The 25,520-nt window shown below is 41.1% G+C and overlaps 2 protein-coding genes across 5 annotated transcripts in view; both read left to right on the top strand.

Moving 5' to 3' along the window:
* The window catches only part of LOC110176285 (RNA polymerase II-associated protein 1), a 24,460-nt gene extending 10,599 nt beyond the window's left edge, over positions 1 to 13,861 (top strand). Inside the window, exon 15 of one of the 2 annotated variants that reach the window (XR_015271939.1) lies at positions 13,382 to 13,861. The gene's annotated coding sequence lies outside the window, so the exon portion shown is untranslated. Of the gene's footprint in view, positions 1 to 13,306 lie in introns of both variants that reach the window. The other variant, XR_015271938.1, reaches the window with a different exon arrangement.
* On the top strand, positions 13,307 to 25,520 carry Ncc69 (sodium chloride cotransporter 69). Of its 3 annotated transcripts, XM_086833866.1 has the most exons (18): positions 13,307 to 13,882; positions 16,433 to 16,612; positions 16,904 to 17,018; positions 18,428 to 18,686; positions 18,776 to 19,029; positions 19,085 to 19,199; positions 19,259 to 19,401; positions 19,507 to 19,672; positions 19,759 to 19,901; positions 19,961 to 20,070; positions 20,169 to 20,304; positions 20,361 to 21,171; positions 21,357 to 21,416; positions 21,771 to 21,824; positions 22,496 to 22,593; positions 22,662 to 22,891; positions 24,518 to 24,753; positions 24,949 to 25,520. In XM_086833866.1, the coding sequence occupies exons 1-18, from the start codon at positions 13,596 to 13,598 to the stop codon at positions 25,191 to 25,193; spliced, it is 3,642 nt and encodes a 1,213-aa protein (XP_086689992.1). In that variant the 5' UTR covers positions 13,307 to 13,595; the 3' UTR covers positions 25,194 to 25,520. The 3 variants fall into 3 exon arrangements, with proteins under 3 accessions (XP_086689992.1, XP_020798264.1, XP_020798265.1); XM_020942605.2 differs by lacking the exon at positions 21,771 to 21,824; XM_020942606.2 differs by lacking the exons at positions 21,357 to 21,416; positions 21,771 to 21,824.

Genomic DNA, 25,520 nt, shown 5'->3' with positions numbered 1-25,520 from the left:
GTACTGGAACACAATTAATTATCTCGAATAAAGCGTTTTGCAGTGCGAGAAAGCGGAACATCGGGGAAATTTTCGACAAATTTAAGCTAAAAGCAAACAAAAATGCAAATGCAAATGGCAAATGCCAGTGTGTAATCACCAATAAAGTGCCCTTCTGTGCTAACCAATTTGTTGTGACTTGACTTGTGACTTGGGTCGTCGACAAAAGTACTTTTTGGGAATCTTAAGTGGATTCCACAGTACTCTCGGTACACGAGTTCCGCCGCAGCTGATAATAATTATTATTACTTGTGAGTCTCGTTTTCCGATTTCGAATTTAGTCTGCTGTCGGCGCGGTAAATATTTACCAATGGTTGTGTGAGAGTGTGTGCTTCGTTTTGGTAAAAAGTGAATAAATTACTGGGAATATCTTCGGCACCTAGAAAAACCTTGCAGCAGAACTAACTCAAGTTGGATTTTAATATCTTGTGTTTCGGTGAGTTTGCTCATAAAGTCGCAATAAAGAAATATTTATACATATTTTAAAATTTAAATAGACTCACACACATCTTCAGTGAATGTTTTTGGCTTTTCAAAATAATAATGAATTTTCGGCCAGCTGTGTTTGGCTTTGTTTATCACTCCCAGTATGGTTTCCTTTGTCTTTTTTTGCGCCCTGCAGTAATTTAATAAGCCTCACTCCCCTCAGCCAATTTAATTATGAAAGCTTTTAAATAAGAAAAGTATAAATTCTTGGAATACTCTTAGTTCATTGTATGGGAATTACTCACAGTGTGAGTTCCCTAGCCGCCTTATCAGCCGCCTCTCCCAGTCTATAAAAAGAAAACCTGACAAAAGTCTACATATTTTCCATATCAGTATCTTAAAATATGTCTCACACTCTGTGTAAAGTGATTGCCATGCACTTGAACTTGAAAGCCATTACCAGTTTTTCCGGGTCCGGTGTCATCTATCTTTGGCCACGGCTCTCATCTGGGCACATCTCCGTATATTCATGGAACTAAATAGGGTAATAAATTCATCGGTGCAGTCGTTTAGTCTAACTTTTTGCATTTCTATGACGACAATCTTGGAGGCGATGCGATAAAATCGCGGTCAGTTTCAGAGCTATCTGGTTTCCACTACTCTTGCTCTTGTTTTCTTAATAGCCATTCATGTTTTGTATTTCAAGATATATTTCTTGAATAGCCAGCTTCAGCATTGCATTTAAGATGTTTCTGGAATTTATACATGACTATAATCAATATAATCTGAAAAAGTTATTATCAATATCTCAGGATATTTCAATATTGAAATTCATATAATAACTATACAAATATTAATATTTAGTCAAGAACTGAAATATAAACTTTGATATGAACATTTAATTTGTGCTCTTCAAATTCTAAATTAAGACATATTTTAATATATATGAATATATTATATGCACATATTTCTCAGAAATCCTACAGAAACCAATATAATATTTGTATACTTGAAGTGCTTATATAATTTGTTTAAACATCAACAAATCTCAGAGTTTTTTCTATTACATTTTTCAAGTACCTCTTGAAAGCTCTTAAACAAAATGAATGTGAAAAAAGCACTAATAATTTATTGCTCTTGAATTGGCATATTTAAATGAAAGTGAATTGATTGCTGGCGGGAAACCAGTTTCGAAAGAAATTATGAAATGCAGCTGAAGGTGAGAGCAAACACAAAGGTGAAATTACAGCTCTCGTCTGCAAATAGAAATTTAATCGAAAAGAAATAGAACACATTTGAAGTACACTTTTCTGGGAAGCCCTATACCAGAGCATAAATGTTATACTATTTAAAAACAAATAAGTATGAACCTTCATGAACCTGTGCAAACACAGAACCCAAGCTGTTAGAAATGCAGCTGCAATTAAAAAAACGCTCCTGGCAACAGGACTCCAGGACTCGTGGTTGATCCATTCCTCCCTTGGGAAGCCAAGCCGGAACTCTGACACAGCGATCGACATTTTTACGGGGTTGCAGCGTGAAGGTCGTGGCCTATATAGGGAGTACTCACATGGTAGGGGTTATATAGATGTACATACATACTGAACTGGATTCCACGGGGTTCAGCTGGTCGCTCCTGTCGGAGCGCATAAAGGCAGACAGAACGGAACGAAACGGAACACATGCCGCGATTAACTTGTCCATTTGCCGAGCCATTGACACGGCGACCCGCCTAATGGAAATGCAACTCAAATTGTCACCGCTGCTCCTCCTAATGATGACCGACTCGTCGGTGGTGGTGGTGCGCCGGAGGGAGCTGGGAACGCCACTTGGATTTGCGGCTCAACTGGCGCTAAAGCTGGCTGATCCCAGAGCTTTGGCTGTCAGCCACAGACAATAAAAACCATGGCAGACGACATGCGACATGGGGCTTGGGACATGTAGGAGGAGACACAAGCTGCTGCTGCATTTGGGGAAAACAGCGGTGAGGCGAGGCGATGGGCCAGAGATCGCAGCAGAACGCACTGACGGACAAATAAACTAATATATCATTGACCTTGTGAACCTTGACGAAGCCACCGCCGAGTGAACAAGTAGTGGACACTCGACCAGAATCCACTTAGATGCACTTGGTTACTAGACTAAACAACAAATAATCAGAGTGTAGCTCAACCCCTTTTCTAAGAACAATGCATAAAATTTAGTTAAAGCTATAAAAATATTAAACATTTTTAGCTTTGGCAATACATTAGCCAATTTATTTCTAAACTACATTTAACAAATGTTGATTTTGTAAATGAGTTTTTTTTTTAAGTACCTTTGAAAAAAGCATCTGTTCTTTTATTTCAAATTAAATCAATTTTAAGTTCAAATAAAAACGCTTAAAGTCAATCAATTAAAAATGTAAGCTAAATTTTGTAAATGAGGGAGAAGATGCAAAAAAAAAAAAAAATTCTATATAATAGACAGCAAAAGATATTTTTTTAAAATATAGCAGAAAAAGCACATGATCTACTGGCTATAAATCTTTGAATATTATGAGCACTCGGGGAAAATATTCGATTTGAAAATGAAGAGCATATTTTTCAATTAAAAGAGGCATATAACGATCAAATGATTTCATTGATGGTAGGAAATCAAATCAATAGAAATATTCAAACATACTTAAAAGCTACTAATAGATATTTATACCATGAGGGAACTTTTGAATACCATTGATATCAATTTTATTTTTGCAGACGTAAGCAATTAAAATTTGGCATAACCTGATCTTAAAATTTATTCCTTAGAAATCAGTACTTAAAAAAGTTGTAAGAATTATTAAGAATTTTCAACGCTTACTTAGACTTTTCCGGCTTTGAGTGGAGGAATTGCAGCCCACGACGGAAATGGGAATGGAAATGTGAATGTGAATGGGATCGGGAATGGGAAATGAGAATGGGAATGAATTTCAGAATGAGAATGAGAATGGGGAATGAGAATGGGCAGATATGATGAGTGGCCAGGGTACTTGGAGAAATTATGCAAGAGACGCAGCGCCAAGTCACAAAAATGCCGAGCAGCAGGTCGGTGCAGTTGCTGCCTCGCGCTGACAATTTTCACCTTTCGCCAGTCTTTTGTCTTAATCAAGATTTATGGCAATTGGCTGCCTCGCGGTGCCCATTGAGATTCCCGTGGCGATTGCGATACCCATTCCAGTTTGTGATTCCGTGGGCGTGTGCGGAGCGTCCAGGAGAAATTCTTTTGCGTAAGAAACCCGCTAATCAAAGTGATGTGACGTTGCTACTGCTGATGCTGATGCTGATGCTGCGGTTGCCTCTCCAAAGCGAGGAATTCATAAATTGAATTCGCGTCTAATTGGAATTAGTATTAGACCAAACCAGACCAGAGAGAGCCATCCCTTTCGAGCCAGAAATACCCGGTGTGCATTAGCATTAAATAATTTTAGATTAGAGCCGGAGACCAACCATCTCTTTGATGTTCCTCCTGATGGCCACGAAGGGGTTACCAGTTGGGATGGAATTCAAATTCGACGGCCCTCCACACTGATGACTCGGAAATGAACGTTGGCCAGCAACAGAAACAGAAGCAGCAATACCAAAAACCCAAAAAAAAAAACACAAAAAACACCTTAGCCAATTGGCCAGGTAAACGGTTTTCGGTTCTCCGCTTTGCTTTGGCATTCTTATTGGCTTTTTTTAGGGCCACAAACTTGAAATTTCACATGTCTGTTGGGTTCGTATTTATCATATTTCGCTTTGTTCCTACTTATATATAGAATCGAGGTGGGTGCACTGGGGAAAATAGTACTCAAAAATTAAAATATTACAAGAAAATTACAATAAGATGTATAACAAAGTACTATCAACATACTTTAAAGCTAATTCAATCGAAGTTCTTAGCTTAAATACTCTTATTTAATATCTAAAAGTATTTTATTTTAATAGAGATTGTTATTATTATTTTTTGTTTTTCTCAATGCATAAGAAAAAGGGTGTTCTCCATAAGTGTGTGAGTTGAAACGAGTACCAAATAGTGTGGTTAAAAACTGTCTGAATCATCCTGACGCCGGTTGTAGCAAAAATCCGTGCAATGACCTGTGAAATTATGAGGATTTACTCTATATATGAGAAATCCACATTCCCCATTCCCCATTCTTTCTTTTTGCCGGGATTCCCCGAGGGCTAAACCTAAGGCTATCTATTTACCCAACAGATTTAGTGTTCCAAGAACTCACACGAATGAATTTTGGTAAATCTTTGAATGTTATTTTAAAGTCGAACTGCGGAAAAGTACGGAGAACTTGTGCCCCGAACTGGCTACAATCAATATTTTTATTTCGCTGGATTATTACTTACCTGGTGGCTAATGTTTGCCTGTTTTTGATTTGCATAGCAAAACCTGAAACCTGAAATTTAGACGGGTTTGGTTCGTCCGCAAGCGTGTGTTGATTATATGGCTTAGAATTTGCTAATTGGCAGCAAAAGTTATGCTGCCCAGGGATTTACTATCCAATCAATGTAAATAGGAGAACGTGCCGATGGCCCAAAGGTTAGTTCAACCTAATTTCGACTTAGCTGGCAGCTGGCTATTTGGGAATCAAAGTTCTGCCAAAACGACCAAGTTTGCAATTGCTTGCCTGCAGAGAGGTCTTAACTGGGCTTATTCCAAGCTGTAATGTTACACGTAATATTACCGGCATCTGTGTGATTTGTGTCTAATTAAATTGGGAGTACTCCTTTGCCACCGTTAGGTACATAATTGTAATTGTAACAAGATCCAGCATCGAGGTAGTGGCTCCTTACAGTACGTGTTTCAATGCCGAATGCAAACTATTCCAAAATTCCAAGGTGCTTAAATGCATTTTAGTATTGAACACGGCTTTCGACAGGTGTCGTCTGCCAAGTGGATGCCAAGTTAGTCTGTGTCTGTGTCATGTGATGCACTGGCTTCTGGCCGGGAACTGATACGACGGCGACTTAAAGGTAGAGCCCCAGTCACCGGCACATGCCACATGACCCATATCCATTTTTATCGCGCACTTGGGCGCAGTCATTAAGCCGCGGTTAAGGCGACAATATTTATATGAGACGCCGCCGCTCGGCTTTACGATCCATTCTGCTCAGCATTTTCTATATAGCTATAGCTCTGGCTCTCTGTAACTCTGGGTTTTTGTTCCAGCGATTTGTGTGTGTCTACGATATATGTACATATGAATGTGACTCTGTAGCAGGTGCTCACTTTAATAATAAGTCGCTGGCAAGCAAACTGAGCAATCAGCACGATTTTGGCCCGCCAGCCCGGATCGTTGTGCTGCCTCGGCATAAATAAATACAGTCACATTTCCACAGATTAAACCATCATCAGCTGATTCTAGTAAAAGTATTGAAATGTTTCTCAGAATAATATTATTGATTTTATTTGAGATATGGCAGACTTTATATAGATCGGGTTTCATATAAATCGAGTGTCGAGTGTATCTGGATTACAGATAAAAATTAACATAAAACTATATTAAAACTTTGCCGTAAAAACCATTCTGAGCACACCAAAAAAAGGATAATGAATAAAACATGTGTATATATGTATGCATAAATATATATTTTATATTTTTCATATGGAAGTTATTCTATAACCATACGAATTTTTTGTGAACTATTCTAGTGAATTACTGCATTTTTCGATTAATTTCCATGTGCAACTTGTGCATCTTTAAGACATTCTACTGTAGGTGGAAAATAACGAAAACATTGGCTGAAACTTGAAGGTTTATTGAGTTGCAAAAACTGATACGTAATCGATTACCTTCGAAATTTCCCCGAATTGACTTTAGTTTGTTGGATTAGTGAAGGGCTCGACTCGGCTTGCCTCGACTCCTTGGCGCAGGTTTGCCTTTTATGACTGACTGACTTGAAATTCCAGCCGGGTCTTGTTAAAGCGAATCGCAAAAAGTGCTCATGTTCATCAGCAGCAAGTAATATTTCTTTTTCCCAAACCAGTGGCAATTGCAATATATTTTTATTAACCTTTCTTTCGATTCCGGCGCCAGCCTTTTGTTTTTGTGATTTGTCCTGTGTGTTTGCTCTGGCGTCTGTGTGGGCTTTGGCACTTAATTTATGCCACCGCAAATGAGGCGGAATAAAACAGTGGACTGCTCCTCCTTCCCTATTTTTTGGTGGGGGTCCAAAGTCAGCTGGGTACTTACCAAATGGCATGATATTTCCATTTCCGAGTCGTAAATACTTCTTTGCCTCCTCTTGCTCTTTACGACTTTAAATCATAAAAGTCATCGGCTATCCCCCCTAAGAACCTCAGGCCACGAAAACCCAAACTTCGAATACCCAGGTCCCCCGAATCTCCAAGCCCCAGTCCCCAATCCCCAATCTGAAGGCCTTCAGGCCTCCACACCCACTTACAAGTATCGTCCAAGCCAGAGGGGCTTCTGTTTGCGGCATAAAAGCCCGCGAAATATTATTTATGGTTATTTTCATTTGAAATTTATAACCGAAAAACCATATGATATAAATAAGCAAGTGTGCCGCACAAAAGGCAACTTCTCCCGACTCCCAAAACCAAGTCCAAGTCCTTGTTGGGAGAGAGGTCACTTCTCCGGGTGTGGAGTGCCGCCCAATTTTTGTTTTGTTTTTATTGTTTCACGCTTTTCTAGAGCGGAAAACTTATGGCCCTGGCCCGGCACTTGTCCGCCTTCGTTATCCCATAGTATTTATTTAAAGCATTTCACTTGTTGTTTATTTATTTATTTATTTGCACACGTAACAATGCTCTCTGGAGTGGCAATAGATTTTCCTAACAGGTGTGTGACTTTCATATGGCTAAGCAGATCCAGCTTCGTAGATTTTCAGACTAAAAACATATTAAACCTTTGATTAAGAACACTTGAGACCCGTTTCAGACGGATGACTTAAAATAAAAATATATAACAAAAATTTTCTAATATTCAGGCATTCCTAAAATATATGATTTTTCCAAGAATCACACTCTGATTATTGTTTTTGCTTTTCAGAGAAAGGTAGCTAAGCCTTTTCTGGGAAGGTTAAATAGTGAATAATTAATTACTTTTGACATATTGTTGATTCTGGGTATAAGTAATATTTTTAAATAAAATTTTACAAAGCTTATATTTGCTTATATTTACTTAATGATTTATGTGTAAACACATAAAAGGTTATTTACATATGATTACATTTTAAGTAAGGTGACACAAAGAATTCACTTGTATTTGCACTCGGCTTGGGGCAAACTTATTTTGAGTTGAAAGCTCATGAATGCACTCTCGAATTGCGTTGACTCACCAATTGATTTAACTTCAATTAATTGCCAACGCTACCAATTCACTTTCTGCTTATGGCAAATTGTCATTGCAGGAATTGGGTCAAGTTTTAAATTAAAGTAGAGCAGAGTTTTTATGGCTCGTTTAGTGCACATTCTAATGTACATTCATTTTTTTGCGAAACGATAATCGAAAAACTATTCTAAATCAATATCAAAACAAATATGCAGAGTCAATTAAGTTGTTATTACCTCTAAATATTCTGCAGCGAAATATTTACTGATATTAATGTGATGTACTTATTTTAAAAGCTTTTTTAGTGCCACCTCATATGCAGTTATATTTCTCATTATATTTGTTTTAGACAACATTTGTAAATTATTACTAAACAGGGAATAGTAAAAGTTTTAATGGTGATTACATTTCTGAACGTTAATTAACTATAGTTCGACAGTTTTCTATTAATCATTTTAATTAAGACATTGTTTTGTTTTGGTTTGTAGGGTCGGAAATGATGTTTAAAGCTTCTGACTGAAAGTAGAATACCCTGCAAGGGTATGATTAATTGTATTTAGCTTTGACATTTATGTCCATTTATTGAGCTTATTGTAGTGCATTCCCTGCCTATGTATATATCTAATATAATCTGTGGCCTAACAGCCAAATTGTATGTTTCCTTTGGTAGGATTTATATACATATGTCCACATAGTTCGTAGCGAGAATGTTACTTACTCCCCAGGATGCCATTAAATTGTCAGTGAGGACAAGGACGAGCACAAGCACGAGACCGTGGGTGGAGTGAGAAATGTTACGTCATTTCTCAGGACTCAGGACTCGGGACTCTGAACTCAGAGTCAGAGCTTGGGACTGACAACATGGACGTTAACGCTTTAATGCCTGTCAGTGGCATGGCTGTAGCTCCTTAATCGTTTAAGCGGTCGTCGCTTGAGGGGGATTCCCCTGGCTGAGCGAAGCAACCCTTTGGGCCGACATGAAATGTGGGCTAAAGGAATTAGCCCGATTGCCAAAATGACTTCCATTCTTGTTTATTATCAAACAGTTTGCATTTTTTGGCTTAAAGCTTTGTCCGTCCCAGTGGGTCCATCTGTCCTTTGATGAGGATGAGGATGATGTGAATGCCTCCCGCTACTTTGCATTTTTCTCGCATTTTCCTTTTTGCTCTGCTTAGTTTTTCTTTTCTCTCCGATTTTTTTTGTTTGCAGTATTTTTATTTATTTTTCTTTTCGCCAGCTAGTTGCTAGTTTATTTGGCCGTTTCGGTGGGCGTACAATAATGTAATACAATGCGGATCAGCACGCTTGACTTGCTCAACTTCTGCTGTGTGTTTTTGACACTTTGTTGGCTTGGCTGCTCCTAAACCTCTCTTCGCTTCCGAGTCCTGGTCCGAATCCCAGTCCCAGTCCGAGTCCTTGTTATCTGCCCTGGTTTCGAGGTCCTGGTTTGTTAATCCGCTTTGATGCGTATCTAAGAGATATATGTATGTGCCAGTGTTGCTCATTTGTCCTTTTTTTTCGAGAGAGATATATGGGCTTGTATTAAAATGGAATGATTTCTGGAATCTTGATTTGTATATTGCTTTATTACTCAATGCTCTTATCTTATTTAAAATTATAGGACTGCAAACCTTAGTTATGATTGTTTTAGAGATAATATAAAAAGGCTTCTATAGTATTTTTTTCTTGTTTCTTCAGACATTTCACTAAAGGTAAAAATAGAATCACTTTTAAGTTAAAGAAAAAACAAAAAGTGAACTAAAGAACTTCTAGATTATATATTCCTATATATCATTAGAAAATCATCTCTACAAATGTAAATATTCACCTGTTGTATGAAAATTGACTCTTGTATTTATCCTGTCTCCCATTTTTTTTGCGCGTGCTCTCCCTGACAGCACTGATTTATTTCCTCCTGTGTGTCCTGTTAGATGACCTCCTGTCATCCACTGATGAACGGATACTGGTCGACATCAAGTCAGCTTGCTGGTCGTTGAAAGTTTTGTTTTTTGTTTTGGTTTTGTATTTTTTGTGCGTGCCACATCACTGATTACCGCTCGGGATTGGATCGAGGGGCATAAAAACGATTGATATCAATATCGGCAATGGCAATACATGAAGTAACACGTGACATGTGTGGTCCTGTCATTAGGTCGCTGGCAGTAACCTTCTTAGTTGCTGACAGCGTGCCAGTTTTGATGTTTTATGGCTGTTGTTGCTATTTTTCTTTTCTGGGCATCTTGTAATTGAGGTCGTGCAATAAAATTCCTAGGCAGTTACAATTTGATGGCCGCTGGCAGTGTGAATTTCTTTGGCCTTATAAAATATGTAACCGCTCTTACTTTCTTCCCCCCACCTGTCTTCCTTCCTGTCAACTTTCAACTTTAATGTCGAGTCCTTTTCCAGCAATTTAGTGTTGCAAAGTTAGATCCTAGCTGGTCTTCAAGTTTTCCAAAAGAGTTCAAAAACTCCGCGGGCGGAAAAAGGCCCATAAAATCTAAGCATTTAATTCGGCCTGATGGCTCGGGGGCGTAGAACAAGCTTTATATGCAATTGTTGCCAAATACCACGAGACGTTGTAAAAAACGTATTTTATTGTGGCAATTGAATTGCGAATGGGCGTGGAATTGAGTAATCAAAGGCAGGGCCTGGGTACCGCATCAAATAAAATTGCCTGCGAGACGAAATCGCAGTGGCAATCACAACTGTGTCCCCCAAAACGGTGCCTGCGACTGTCAACAATTATTATTCAGATACGTTTTTTTACAATACCCCCATTGCTTCCCGGTAAAATTAAGCATCAAGAGCAGAGAAATGGCTTGCTAAATGCTTCATTTTCCGGATCTGGCCAGCACCCAACCCCATAAATGGTCAATTAATCAGAAATGGGGTCGTAAATCAGGCAAACGTCTTTGCAAAGTGGCTCCAACTGAATACCCAGAGAAAAAGTTAAGATTTCTTAAATCTCAAAGTTTTCTTGAAAGTGTTGAGTTTTGGTTTGACAAAGCTAATAAAATAAATGTTCCTTGGATGTTTTCGGCTGTTTTAGTTACTAAGAAAGTTAAAAACTTTTAAAGTTACTCTTGGAGTGCGATTTGATATCTTTTTTTAAGCTGTCTTAAAGTTTGACATGTAATGTTTAAGGTACTATCCTAAATTCAGTTTAAATTTGTTTTATATTTTTTTTCAGCAGGTATAAGGTCATTGAAATGGGTCTTTTACATTTATTATCTTTGATAATTAAAAATGAAATTCTATTTAATGTTTATTGGTACAGACATTTTCCGGTTATTAATTGCAATAATCATTTTAAAATTCGATGAACATTTTCTTACATGTTGTCTTGCTTTTAAATACATTTCCCAAGTATTCACAATTTGTATTTGCAAAGTAATATTACATACTTACTTACTGAAATACTTAAATTGTTTTGCTTTGTCTATACTTTTCTTTTGCTATCAATATTAACCTCAAGTTAGCATAGTTTAAAAGTTAGATAAATTATTCATGCTAGACTGCTATTTTGAATGCTAAGCATCCTTCTCCCTGTGTAATTGGTTAGAGGGCCAGGGACTTGTTTGCTATCTGTCGAAGGCCAGCTGACGCCTTGCGAAACTTTTAACTCGGCAGCTTTTGCGCTTATCATTGGCCGCCTGCCGGGGTGAAGGGTCAACGGGTTGGGTCGGCCTTTGTGTCTCACGCTGATAAGCCGGGAGTTTCGGTGCACCTGTCCAGGATGCCGCCAGTCAACTGCCTTTTGACATCTGTTTTTGCCAGGGAATGGGACTGCAAATGGGAATGGGACAGGGTTCATTGAATTAAGATCTTAATTGCTGCAATAAATTTGTAAAAATTCTGCAATGCTCAGCTGAGCAAAGTTCCCACAATTTGTGTAAAAATAAAATGGCGTAATTGGCGTAATTAGCCAGCGTTTTGCAGTCTCTTTCTCGCTGCTTATCTCGGTCTCTTTCGGCGCTTCTGTTTGACTTACCTATTATGCTATTTTGCCATTTGTTATGCTAATTGTTCGCCTTTGTGTGCCATTCGCACTTGACCCACAAATCGGAGGCACGGAAAACTGTGACAAATCGTCATCAATTCGGGCAACTCCTTGCCACTTCCGTTTCCGCTTTGCCGCATTTCCGTTCCACCCCTTTCCAGGCGCCATTAGGAATCCCTTTGGCGCCAGGTGTGTGTGTCGCGCGATGTTCAAAAGGGAAAAGGGAATCCCATGCCATCACACATCCGTCGCTTCCACCTGGCAACCGCAGCAGCCGACTAATCATGATTAATTTGCATCAATTTGGGTTGAATCTATTTTTAGGCATTCGTCACCATTCGCTGCATAGTCGTCTTTAGGAGCTTCTTTCGTTACCTCCTGGGAATGTCAGTTGAGCTTATTCGGATTTCGTCACTGAAGAAATGTGACACCCAAGTTTGGCTAAAGTGAATTTGAGTTTTACTTATTGGCAAACTTTTAAGTCGGCCATAAACCATCAAGATTTCTCATTCCGAAGGAGTCGATTGATTCACGAACTCGGTATCATATTCAATTTAAAAGCTAGATCTGCGTATACTTGTTTTCTATGATATTTAATATTAAACTTTAAATTTAAAGATGAAGTTAGCTGAACTCTTTCACTACTTTTTTTCTGTAATATATCCTGTACCAATGTCCAAATTTAGTTGGCTTTGATTTTAAAATATAATCTATACATATATATAAATAAATGGCTGTGAAGTTAAATTAAATGTGAAAATAATGAACAAATAAGTATTTTTCCATTGCGTTTTATTACACTTTGTATGGCAACTTGTTTAACTATTTATAAATTCGCTTCATTTCTATTTAATTTGAAATATTTGGCAATTCATTCATTTTTAAGGCAACTTGTTTCAACCCTTTTTACATGCCCTTTATAAAATATTCTCCACCCTTTTGGTTTTAAATTTCATCGACGGTCCGACTCGCAATTGAATTGAATTAATTAAACTTATTTTTACGCTATCAAGAGCATAGCATTGTGTATTTTTTACGGCAGCAGCATATTCTGACATCCATGAAGGAAAGTAAACATTTTGCTATTTGTTTCCTTAACAAAATCATTCCACTCTCCGGCCATCAAAGCCCCAAGCTAACCACCGATAATGGTCAAAGGGTTGTGGGAGTCCTGGCATCTGGTCAACGCAGACATCGAAAGGAGCAAAACTTCAGACAACTTGAGGGACAGGACACACTTTCTGTTATATTTTCGTTTTGTCAGGGATAACAGAGAAAATGTTTTTATTCCAGTGTCCTCCAGAAAAGGACACTCCCAATGGGATGGCCAAACTATGTTTAATTGTGTATGCATGGGTCGACAGCCCAAAACGTCTTAATGCATAATAGAGTGTGGTGTCTGTGTGTGTTTTCATTAGAAAAACCTTTTTTTTGCTGAATCAGCGATTTCCCGAGATCTTTTTGATGAGATTTCACTTGAGTTTGATTTATGGGTCACCTAATATATTTTTTTTATTTTTCCTCCTCCTTTGCAGATAGCTTTAATCGGCGTGCCAGCTCCATTTAAATAGTCAGTAACGGAAGTCCCTATTTTCATCATTTGCCCACAGACCCCGACGACGACGACGAAGGAACCTATATACACAATTAGCCATAGTGGATGGGTTCACTGAATCCGTTTCCGAGAAATTCCGACCCGCACGCGGAAACCGCAGCAGCAGCACCACCACCACCGGCAGGAGCACTCGGCGAAAATTTCCCCGGGCGAGGACCTGAAACACCCGACAAACAAACAAACAAACAAACAGAGGCCACCACAATCCAATGTCGGACACCATCTCCTTTGAGCTGGGCTCCGCCGCCGACCGGCCCCCAAACAGGTTCCAAGTGAATCCGGTCAATGGCAACAGTCGCAAGGCGCAGGATGGTTTTGGACCCGCACCCGGGTCTGGAGCCGGAGCTGGAGCCGGATCCGGAGACAGGGGCACCGGAGACGACAATGGGCCGCATGAGGTCTACCGCCGACTCACAAATGCCGAGGGCGAGCTGCTCGAGGACGACACATTCGATGCGACACAAATGCTCAACCAGCACCAGCCCAGGCAACAGAGGTGAGTCCTTATGGGTTGGGAATAGGATGTAATGGGTCAGGGTTCAAGCGACAGCAGGCTTCCTTTGAGAAGACACTTTAATTAAAGTATGATAGGGAAGGTTTTATCGATTATCTAAATAACTTAAATGGGAGAAACCTACTAAGATAGGAGTTTTATTTAAAATATTTAGAATATTACCTAAGCATTTAAGTAATTTTATAGTGAGAAGTGTAACAAACAAAACACATTTTCCAGTGTACTCCGGGTTTGACAACGGGTGCGGTTTTTGGGACTTGTCCTAGCCGACCTTTTCCTTTGTCTATTTTACTGGAGAATGGAAATTTGTTGAATTTTTCATTTTCTGGTAATTGTTTAGTGTTTCATCAAAACAAGGATTGCTTTTGTCGCCTCCTGTATTTTGTCCTCGCTTAATTATGGCGTTAACATTCCGCCCTTGTTCCATCCGTCCACAAAGGACAAAGCGTCGAAAGAAGGACCCGGATTGCCTGAAAATGCCATAAGAATTATCGTTCCAACGACAGAGTCCTTTGAATGAATTACGGCGTTAAAGGGACCCCAGCTTGAATATCATTTAGTTGGAATATGGGTGACAATGCAGATGATGAGATTGATATCCTTGAAAAGGCGACTGAAGCTGAGTGCTAACATGCCGACCTCGATGCGATGACGGTTAATCATTCACGCCACATTTGAGGCAATTGTAATTTTCAGTCCATCAGTTTTTCCAAGCCAATCATTCAAAATTGATTAAATGCCGTTTGGAATCCATGAAGTTTCCCGAGGAGCACAATGAATTTGACCCGAATCGTGTCGCATCTATCAAATGGCCAAGAGTTTGCCGACCTGCGAAATGGTTCAACACTCGCCCAAAAATAGGTTCAACACTCGCCGGGCAGAAATCAAACAAAGCCACCAATCAGAGACCGTGGTAATAACCATCATTTTCGCTTTGTGCTCCCCCATTGGCAGTGGACACCCAATTTGCATAGTCCTGTTGATTCCGATGGCTCCATCTACTCCTTCGAGAAGGACACTATAAAAATGTCCAATTCGATATGTCCCGTGTCTACGTCTTCTGTGGGTTTCCCCAGTCGAATTATGATAATGAGGCTTATGAAAATATTATGGCCCCGTTTATGGTCCCAACCCCCATTTTAAGGAGCCTGCCACATCCTGGCAAATCGCGTAGCCACGGCAACTGTATTTCGATTACGAGGAAAGCGGTTTCATGTAAAAATGACTTTTAATCGGCTCAAATTGGCAGCCATCAAGGACAGACGGAGAGAGAGCGAGAGGAGTTCCTGCATAAATTAATGATAAGCTTACTTAAGGGGCATCCTTGAGTTTTAAGCAACTGAGCACTGAGCCTTCCCAGATTGATAATTAATTCCTGGATTTTCTCCACCCCCCTCTGGAGTCACAAATTAAATCAATCCCATTGACATACAATCGAGTGGATCATCATTATAGGTGCTCTCCACGTTCGCGTTTCAAGTAATTCGAAGAGCAACGCAGACATTCCTTACAGCAAACACAGCATCACATAAATTGCTCCGCTGACAACGGAGCATATATCATATAAATATCTGGGGGCCATTGAGCAAATACGTTTGGCGAATTGCTGAAAGGAGCAAGTCGATTAAGGACTCGCAACTCGACCGAAGGATACTTGTTAGTTGGTCTCTTAGACTAGCTCCGTCTTTTGATGAATATGTTGGCTTTTATAAAAGATGTTAAACAGTTTGTGAATTTATTTAATTGTCCTGTTTAGTTACACCTTTAATTATAAATTAAGTAGAATCTTGTAACCAGTAGCTAACTAACTTTATAAATAGAATGAAAGGAAAGTTTCCTTTCCTGCTCAGTTCAACCCAAAAAGTTCCTTTTTTGATCCTAGTGTTTAGCACATTTAGTAGTTACCATGTTGCTCAAAACTTGTCTCGGTGCAACCAGCAGGGTGTCGGGTTGTCAGGATGTCGAGACGCCGAATCGGTGGGCTGCCAGGATGTCAAGAGCTCAGCCATGCAACACATTATCGGTGCTAAAGGCACAGCGCTCGCCCCCTAGAATGCCGAGTGAGTGCGAGGTCGTGCTGGTTGAATGGCCTTCTAGGCGCGTGGGCGTGTCGTGGGGCCGTCTGCTCTGTGCTAGACTGCTGCTGTCCTGGCAGACTAACAGACTGGCATCCTGGCATTCTGGGATACAAGCAGCATCTGGGTCCTCGGCACAATGAGCGGCAATCAAAAAGTGCAAGTTTGTGTTCGAGGGTGTGAGCACAACTAAATCGAAATAAATTCAATTGAGTTTCATTGAACAGAATTGCCTGATAATGAAAGCTATTGGGCTGTGGGTTTAAAATTGAATCCTTGTTCACTGGGCGTGTCAAGTCGATTGGCTTTTAATCTAATCTGAGCGCTTTTTTTTGTGTAACTCGCCAATTAAAGTGGTAACCATGGGGAAACATTGAGCGTGTGGGCTTGGGTAAATGTGAATTTTGTAAAAATAATGAGCATGTCCTTTGTTTTTTCTTTTCGTTTCGCAACGCAGGCAATCTATCAAGAGCAGCTTCCGCGACAAGGATAAGCCGTCAAGGTTCAAGGATCTACAGACGACAACCCGCTTCCAGGTGGACCCCCAAAATGAAGAGTCCGATGAGTCCAATGACTCGCAGGAGGAGCGTGAGCTGCTGGACAACGAGTATGATACAAAATATGGTAAAAGTTTCCGGTCAGTTTGCATTGCTCCCGTCCTTTTTACACAGAGAAAAGATATGGTGTACCTTTTTGCAAAATCAAATATGATCTCTTAAAAGAAAAGAGCAGCTTGGAGAATGAAAGTTGTATTGAGTTCTCTAACTCCTAAACTCTAAAAGAATTACAATTATAAAGCAGGGATTTAAACTAACTTAAGTTCACTTAAATTCCTATTTCGCATTGTGTCTCCGTGTTATTTTTTCTCTGTGTACCCTTTCCTGCACTGTCGAATCTGCCAGATTAAAACCCATCTAAATTCCCTCAGGCACTTCACGCGGGAGGCGTTACCCCGCCTGGACAACTACCGCAACATGATGTCCATCCAGGCTGCCTACCGTCCAACGCTCGACGAGCTGCACAATGCCACGCTGGTGGGCAAGGTGAGTCCTCCTCATCCGGATCCAGATCCGGACCGGGCTTTGGGATCGGGTCAACTAAATGGATATTAACGCGGGGGTCGTAAACGCCAAGGGCCACAAATTACAATTTCGCAGTGCCCATAAAATAACAATACTCGGAGCTTTACGAGTTCAAGGCGGGGTTGCAGTCAAATTTAAATTTATACTTAAATGCCCCCGCGAAAATTTGGGAAAATTCCTAACCCGTAACCCGTAAACCGTGAGAAGTGACCCGGACCCGGCAGTGTCAATCCCTCTCCGGCCAAGTGTCGCCCCGTCTCAAAACGAAAAAGGCATTGGCGTCGCAGGCACATGAGCGTGACTACGAATGCCACCAGGAGTCAAATTTTCCCATCGGTCGTTGGCATTGCAGTCAGCTAGGGAAATCCCGGTGAAGTCCCTGGGAAATTGCTTGTCAAATACAATATTTGTGGCCGGAGACCCGCATTCCCGCACAGAAAATGTACTACTCTTTCGGCAGACTTTAGCCATTAAATTTGACTATGCAGCTGGAGAGTCCAGTGACTTTTCGTTTGACTTTTCACTTTTAAAGCACTTCTCAATGAATCACTTGGAAAAGTTTTCCAAAGTAAAGAACAAGTGCAACGCCACCAATTGACGCTAATTGATTTCCACACTCTTTCGCCTAATTGTTTGCGTCTTTGGGTCCCAGTCTCACAATTGGCTGACCAAATGACTGTCAATAAGAGCAAATAAATTGTTATGGGCTGTGTCTGAAGGTTCGTTGAGAAATTGATGCCTTGCACAAAAATTCCAAAATGTAATCCATGATGCAATTTCATGAGAAATTCACTTTTTTGTGAATTTAATGCTGAGCAAGACTCGGTATATTAATTAAGCCGAACTCACTTTCAATGCCAACTGGGGCATCTTGTAATAATAAGCAATTAAGACCGGGTCTCGTTAAAAGTGCAAGGTTCACGGGTTCAATTGGATTCGCGGGTGCTGCGGTTTCGGGGGCGTATGATTAATCTATTAATAATGTCATGACTGGGGGGGCCTCTTGTCGGAATTCCCGGTGGCTAAAGTCATCCATTTCCCTGTGGGGATTTTTTTGTGTGTGCTTGACAAAAGAAAAAAAATCGAACAGAGAGGAGGAGCCTTTAAACTCCCATGTTTCCCTTATCCCTGACCCAAAATTACGAATAGAATAGATAGACATTTACCCCACCTGCAGGCTGTTTCGCCTGTTTGCCGAATCATTTATCAACACTTGACAGCTTTATTGAAATTTTCTCAAGCACCTCATACCCTTTTTGAAGACCATTTGTACACTCAGAAAGAGAATTTAAGATGGTTATATACATTTTAGAAATTCTGGTGTTCCTATAAAGATTTGATTACAATTTTCTTTCGGTGTTTCTTCATAGAATACGCACAGCTTGACGCGCAATCAGGACCCAGAGTCGGGCATCATGAATGGAATCTTGAAATTCGGCTGGATCAAAGGTGTGCTCATCCGCTGCCTGCTGAACATCTGGGGCGTGATGCTCTTCCTCCGGCTCAGCTGGGTGGTGGGCCAGGCGGGCATCGTCGAGGGCTTCGTATTAATCCTGACAACGACCGCTGTCACGACCATCACGGCCTTGTCGATGTCGGCGATAAGCACTAATGGTGTCATCAAAGGAGGTGAGTCGCATTCTCCGTCCCCCCTTGTGGTCGCTCTTAAATGGTTCCAAGTGATTCTCTGACACACACAATCCACACCCCGCATCTAGGTGGCACCTACTACATGATATCCCGGTCTTTGGGGCCGGAATTTGGCGGCTCCATCGGTCTAATTTTCTCGCTGGCAAACGCTGTGGCCTGCGCCATGTATGTCGTGGGCTTTTGTGAGTCCATGCTGGCCATGATGACATCCTTTGAATGGTCGATCGTCGATGGTGGCGTCCAGGATGTGCGAATTATCGGTTGCGTAACAATCCTGTTGCTTCTGATAATCGTCGTCGTCGGCATGGAGTGGGAGGCTAAGGTGCGTATTCCGATTTTCCATAGTAACGAGTACATGGCTTACCTTTCATTGACAGGCACAAATCGGATTACTCATCATTTTGCTGGTGGCCATTGCCGATTTTGTCATTGGAAGCTTCATAGGGCCAAAGAGCGATCTGGAAATGGCCAAGGGCTTTCTGGGCTACAATGGTGAGTGTGGATATATAATAGTGTTTGATTTGTGGTCACAATGAGACATTGCTTTTCAGCCACGTTGTTCAAAAATAATATGTTTGCGGACTATCGACCGGAAAAGGGTGGAATCCATCATGACTTCTTCTCAGTATTTGCCATATTCTTCCCAGCAGCCACGGGTATTTTGGCTGGAGCCAATATTTCTGGTGATTTAAAGGTCAGTTTTGATTATATTATTTTAGTTACTTGTAAACATTATTAAATAAGTAAAGAAAGAACTTAGTCATTTAATGGTATATATTATCCTTTACCTTCTTTTTAGGACCCCCAAAAATCCATTCCAAAAGGCACGATCCTTGCTATCATCATTACCACGGGAACCTATTTAATTATGGTCCTGCAGTGCGGTGCCACAGTGGCTCGCGATGCCACTGGAAATCTGACGGATGTTGTCAATGGCTCCTATTCATTCCTTGACTGCCAGCCTGGTAATTAATTTCATTTTCTTCATTTAATTTAGTTCATCATGATTATATATAGCTATATATATATATTTTGCTTTCAAACTTTCTAGGTGAATGCGCTTATGGCCTGCAAAATTCATTCCAGGTGATTGAACTGGTCTCTGGCTTTGGTCCTCTGATTTACGCTGGCTGCTTTGCTGCTACTTTGTCCTCGGCTTTGGCCAGTTTGGTATCAGCTCCAAAAGTATTTCAGGTAAGAAAAGATTAAAAATTGAGTTTAATTAGAGATTTAAATGGGTGTATTCTTTGCAGGCTTTGTGCAAGGACGAGCTATATCCCAAGATAGTTTGGTTTGCCAAAGGTTATGGCAAGAACAATGAGCCAGTGCGTGGTTATGTGTTGACTTTCATTATTGCTTCAGCGTGAGTACTTTTTCTATATATTTATCAAGGGTTTATTGCTTAGATTACTTATTAAAAGAATAGCATATATTTTATGTCTGAATTTCTTTCCTTTGCAGCTTCATTTTGATCGGCGAACTGAATCTGATTGCCCCGCTCATCTCGAACTTCTTCCTGGCTGCCTACATGTTGATCAACTTCAGTACCTTCCATGCTAGCCTGGCCAAACCGGTGGGCTGGCGTCCCACCTTTAAGGTGAGTAAGATATAGACATAATGTAGGGGCATTCCCTGATCCAAACCCCCCTCTAGTATTACAACATGTGGCTGAGTCTGCTGGGCGCTGCTCTTTGCGTGGCGGTCATGTTCCTGATCTCGTGGGCCACCGCCTTGATCACCTTCGCTGTGGTGCTGGCACTGTACTTAATTGTGGCCTACCGGAAACCGGATGTTAACTGGGGCTCCACCACGCAGGCGCAGACGTACAAGAACGCGTTGATGTCAGTGCAGCAGCTGAACAATGTGGAGGAGCATGTGAAGAACTACAGGCCTCAGATTCTGGTCTTATCCGGTTTGCCCAACACCCGGCCCGTTCTCGTGGATCTGGCCTACATGCTCACGAAGAACCTGTCGCTGCTGGTATGTGGCCACGTGGTCCGGGGCTCCAGCTCCCAGAAGTATCGGACATATCTGCAGGAGCGAGCAGCCAATTGGTTCCGCAAGCACCGTGTCAAGGGCTTCTACGCCTTGGTGGATGGTGAGGATTTCGAGTCGGGCACCAGGGCCTTGATGCAGGCCTCCGGTATCGGGAAACTCAAGCCAAACATCATCCTGATGGGCTACAAGACTGACTGGCAGACGTGCGAGCACAAGGAACTGGAGCAATACTTTAACGTGATGCACAAGGCTCTGGACATGTACCTATCGGTGGCCATTCTCCGGGTTCCACAAGGTCTGGACTGCTCACAGTTGCTGGGCTCTCAGGATGGCTGGCAGACGGTCGCCGACGTTCCGAGAACCCTGCAACCGAACGAGAGTTCCAATGACCTACAGGCTGCGGACAGCAGTGTCCGCAATGGTTTAGGAGGCAGCATCGACTCCCTGAGTCGCAATGTGTCGCAAGGTAAGGGGACAGCTGCGGATTCGATCGGATCCACACCGCTGAATAACCATTACAGCTAAATTATAATATTTGATTATATCTTGCATGTGTCTCTCTATTCCCCCTGAAATCATCCCCCCTAAATCCGCACCTGAATAACCACACAATCAAATCGCACCTTCTGCACCACAATTGCAATCCCGTAGAGGACCGCAACCGCAACGAGTTGCTCCACAGCGAGCAGAACAGCCTGAAGATAGTCAAATGTAAGTAGCATGCCGGGCTCAAAGTGGTAAAGGTGAGCCCCAAGGATGGACCTTCAGTATATACAATTGGGAAACATACTATCAAGCCTTGCAAAGGCTTGTAAAACAGTAAAGGAATCATTTCCGACCTTTAAAATTAATGCATTTTTGGCTTAGTTATGATGTTTTAATAACCAATTTAATTTACCCAAAAAAATAGCATAAAAATATCTCTTCAAAGAATGACAAGCTTAAGCTGAGAGTATGTAAATCCATTTGACTTTAAACTGAAGGTCCACCCAATCCCAAAACCTTACCTTAAACCCAAATCCAACAATTTTGTGTTTCTTCCGGGGATTTTTGGACAAATCACAGTGCGCTTCAAGCAGGGCCTGCGACGAATGCGCTCCTGGCCAGGTGCCGGTGCAGGTGAAGTTGTGTTTTTTGTGACCAAGATTCTTTGCGTGTCTTAGAGTACTTGAATGGAATGTGAAGTTGTTGTAGGCTGAGTAGGTAAATATGAATATGAATGATCCACACGCAGATGTGCCACGCACCCAAAGAGTCACACAGACTACCACGCATGTCACGCTGCATGGAAGGCATGCCAATCAAAGCCATAAACTTTCTAGCAAATTAACGACATTTAACAGCCTAAAACTAACCTAAAGTTCTGTGGCTTTCTGGATTCCACCAGTTTTCCGTGCTGACTGACACCATCTGTGTGTTTCAGAAACCTTTTTCCGGCAATCTGTCGACTGGAAATTAATGCAATGCTCGTAAATTTGAATTTTAAATTATACTCGTACAATGTCCAGTCGCCAGTCAGAAGGGGGAATTGGTTTTTGGCATTTTCGAGCCTGGCACACGTGGCCCAGGGGTCCTCGGGTTGTTTGTTTTAAATATATGTATAAATGTATATATACATCTAGAGAGAGTTTGATAATTGAAAAGCTGTTGGGGCTGCAGCTCAGTGTTAGCTATGTTGGCTTTGCATGTCCGGAATGAAATGTTGTGGCTGTGTTTCAGTCCTTGTTCCTTGGTCCTTGCTCCTCTCTGAAACTCTGACATTAAATTGTACCTCATTTGTACCGATTTAGCCTCCAGCACGAGCGACCTGTCGTTCATCGCGGGCAATCAGTCAAAGGATGTGTCCGGAATGCCTGATCCTTTGGACGCGAAATCAGCTAATCTTGTGGTAAGTTAATTGGAAATGTACTATGCGAAATATGCGTTTACTTATGCTGGCCAATCTGCATTCCACAGACCAATTCGCTGCGCAAGTCAAAGCTGAAGCACGACGATCCCGCCTCTCTGTACAAGGGTCCTGGCGGCGTTGAACTGCCCAAGGAGGTCCTCACGGACCTCACCCAGTTCACGCGGAAACGCAGCCATGCCGTTATCGATGTCTGGTGGCTGTACGATGACGGTGGCCTCACCCTCCTGCTGCCCTACATCATCAGCACTCGACGCACCTGGCAGTCCTGCAAATTGAGGTGAGCATTCTCGTATCGTGAATTACTGCGAAATTGTGGTGTGCTTCCGGCTTTAACGTTGTGCTTCTGGCCAACGAGGAAAAGCCACCGCTGGCAATTTTCACCCTGGCGAATTTCCAGCCGTGTTCTGCTCCAAGAGAGCACAGATTGCAGATTTTTCGCTGCTGATTAGTTGTTCAAGGTCGCCGTTTGACGGAATGGGGAGGAATAGGGGGTGCCATCAAAAGCAGATGTTTTTTTGTTTATGGATTGCGTTTTTTTTTTCACCCACAAGACCACCTACTCCCACAGCTAATAATGCCTTTAAATTGCTTTTTAAAATTGAACTTTCATCGGAAGCAGCAATCATTGTCGCTGTTTTTCGCATAACTTGAATTTGTTAAATGCAAATGTATATTTTTTGTGTAGGAGTATGCATATTAGTTTTAGGGTATCTAAAAAAAAAACAAAAAAGGCAGCTAAGTTCGGCACGCCGAAGTTTGTATATCCTTGCAGATTGAAATTCGATCACTATGAATCAATTCAAATTAAATAATATATATTTATATACAAATAATAATAAAATAATGTTAGCTTTCATTTCATTCAGTAATAGTATAGTATTCCGATTTTCATAAAATTTTAAACCAAATTTTACACAAAATTTTAGATTAATATATAATGGCTATATATCAAAATTGATGTAAATCTGTTGAAAACTGGAAAAGATATATTTTTTCTCAACATTTTCCGATCGTTCCTATGGCAGATAATATATACATATAATATAATAATATATATATATACATATATAGTCCTCCGATTTGCCATGCTCCGATTTATATACTAGTAAAATTAAATAGAAGAATAACTCCATAGTTTCATTCAAATAGCTTGCTCTTTGTTCCAAAACACATCTCGCACATCTGTGTATATGATTCTCAACTGGTTCTAACATCCCCGGAACGAAGTGACTGCTGCCGGCCAAGTTTCAGAAATGTGTTGTGTTACAAAAGTTGCAAGTCATTGTTTATTAGTGTTCACAATTAGTAACTGATCATACATACTTACTCGTCATAGATACTTACTGGTGATAGATACTTACTGTTCAGAGTTAATTACTGATTATAGTTATTAACTGATCATAGTTACTTAATGTTCATAGTTACTTACTCGTCATAGATACTTACTGTTCAGAGTTATTTACTGATCATAGTTATTAACTGATCATAGTTACTTACTGCTCATAGTTACTTACTCGTCATAGATACTTATTGCTCATAGTTACTTACTCTTCCTTCACTGCGTTGCAAACTTCTGCTTGAAATTATAATACCCTACAAGGGTATTATAAATATATTATTTACATAGAAGTTTCTAGAGAAATTCGCACTTTATTACCGCAATAAATTGAATATTAAATTCTTAGAAATGTTGCCCTTTAAAAAAACGTATGAATGCTAAGTTTCCGTTGAAATTATGCAGTTATATTCTCCGAAGTCTGTCAAAAACAACTGCAGATATCCACGAAAAATCTGCAATGCAGTCTGCACACTTTTGCGTGAGAGAGACAAACCGAAACCCATCGTGTTGTGCACTTAAATGGACCGACTAACCTATATGCCATGTTGCCTTTTCCACCCTCAGGGTTTATGCTCTGGCCAACAAGAAGGCAGAGCTGGAGTTCGAGCAGCGCTCGATGGCCAGTTTACTGTCCAAATTCCGGATAGATTACTCTGATCTGACCCTGATACCTGACATCACGAAAAAGCCACTGGAAACGTCAACGCAGTTCTTCAACGAGCTAATCAAGGACTTTGTGGTGGCCGACAAGGAGAATGAGAACGGCAACAGCAGCAGGGCGACCCTCAACGAGGATGATGGTGAGTCCTTGAGGAGAAATTCAATTGCCTTTATGCATAAGCAATAAGGATAATAAGAAAAATTGCGTTCAGCAACTTTAATGTCTGATAGTATGCTGTTCAGCGCAATCTTTAATCAAATTTATTAAACAGAAATTCCTTTTGAGCATACAAATTTCTTTAATAATAAACAACATTTTTCCTTTGCTTCCACAGCTCTGATTACCGATGACGATCTGCTGGCGGTGCAGGACAAGACGAATCGTTACCTACGCCTGCGGGAGTACCTGCGGGAGCAGTCCACCAAATCCGATCTGGTCGTGATGACCCTACCGATGCCCCGCAAGAACATTGTCTCCGCGCCGCTCTATATGGCCTGGCTGGAGAGTCTTAGTAGGGACATGCCGCCGTTCCTGTTTGTGCGCGGCAATCAGACAAGTGTCCTGACCTTCTACTCGTAGGATCGGATCGCATCGGATCTATTGTATTTTACTTACTTATGCCACACCTACCGACACTCACACTCACCGCGCGTACGAGTATCTTATCTCCTAGAAGTACCACCCATGTACATACGTTAAGGGACACCTCCGACACACACACAGACACACACACACACACACCCGGAACGCACAGAGGCACTGGCAGCGCGGAGGAAACAGGATCCGGAAGTGGAAGCGTGAGTCCACCATTTGTTATTTCAGTCCGCCTCTGCGTTGTCAATATAAACATTTGTCCTTGCAATCGAGTTTAAATCGTATTTAAATACAGTGCAAATAATTTTTAAA

The sequence above is a fragment of the Drosophila serrata genome, unplaced genomic scaffold (genome assembly GCF_035046125.1).
Source record: "Drosophila serrata isolate PLE 108 unplaced genomic scaffold, ASM3504612v1 contig_272, whole genome shotgun sequence".
In the NCBI taxonomy this organism is placed as follows: domain Eukaryota; kingdom Metazoa; phylum Arthropoda; class Insecta; order Diptera; family Drosophilidae; genus Drosophila; species Drosophila serrata.
Note: the sequence above shows the minus strand (reverse complement) of the source record. Positions and strands in the feature narration are given on the sequence as shown.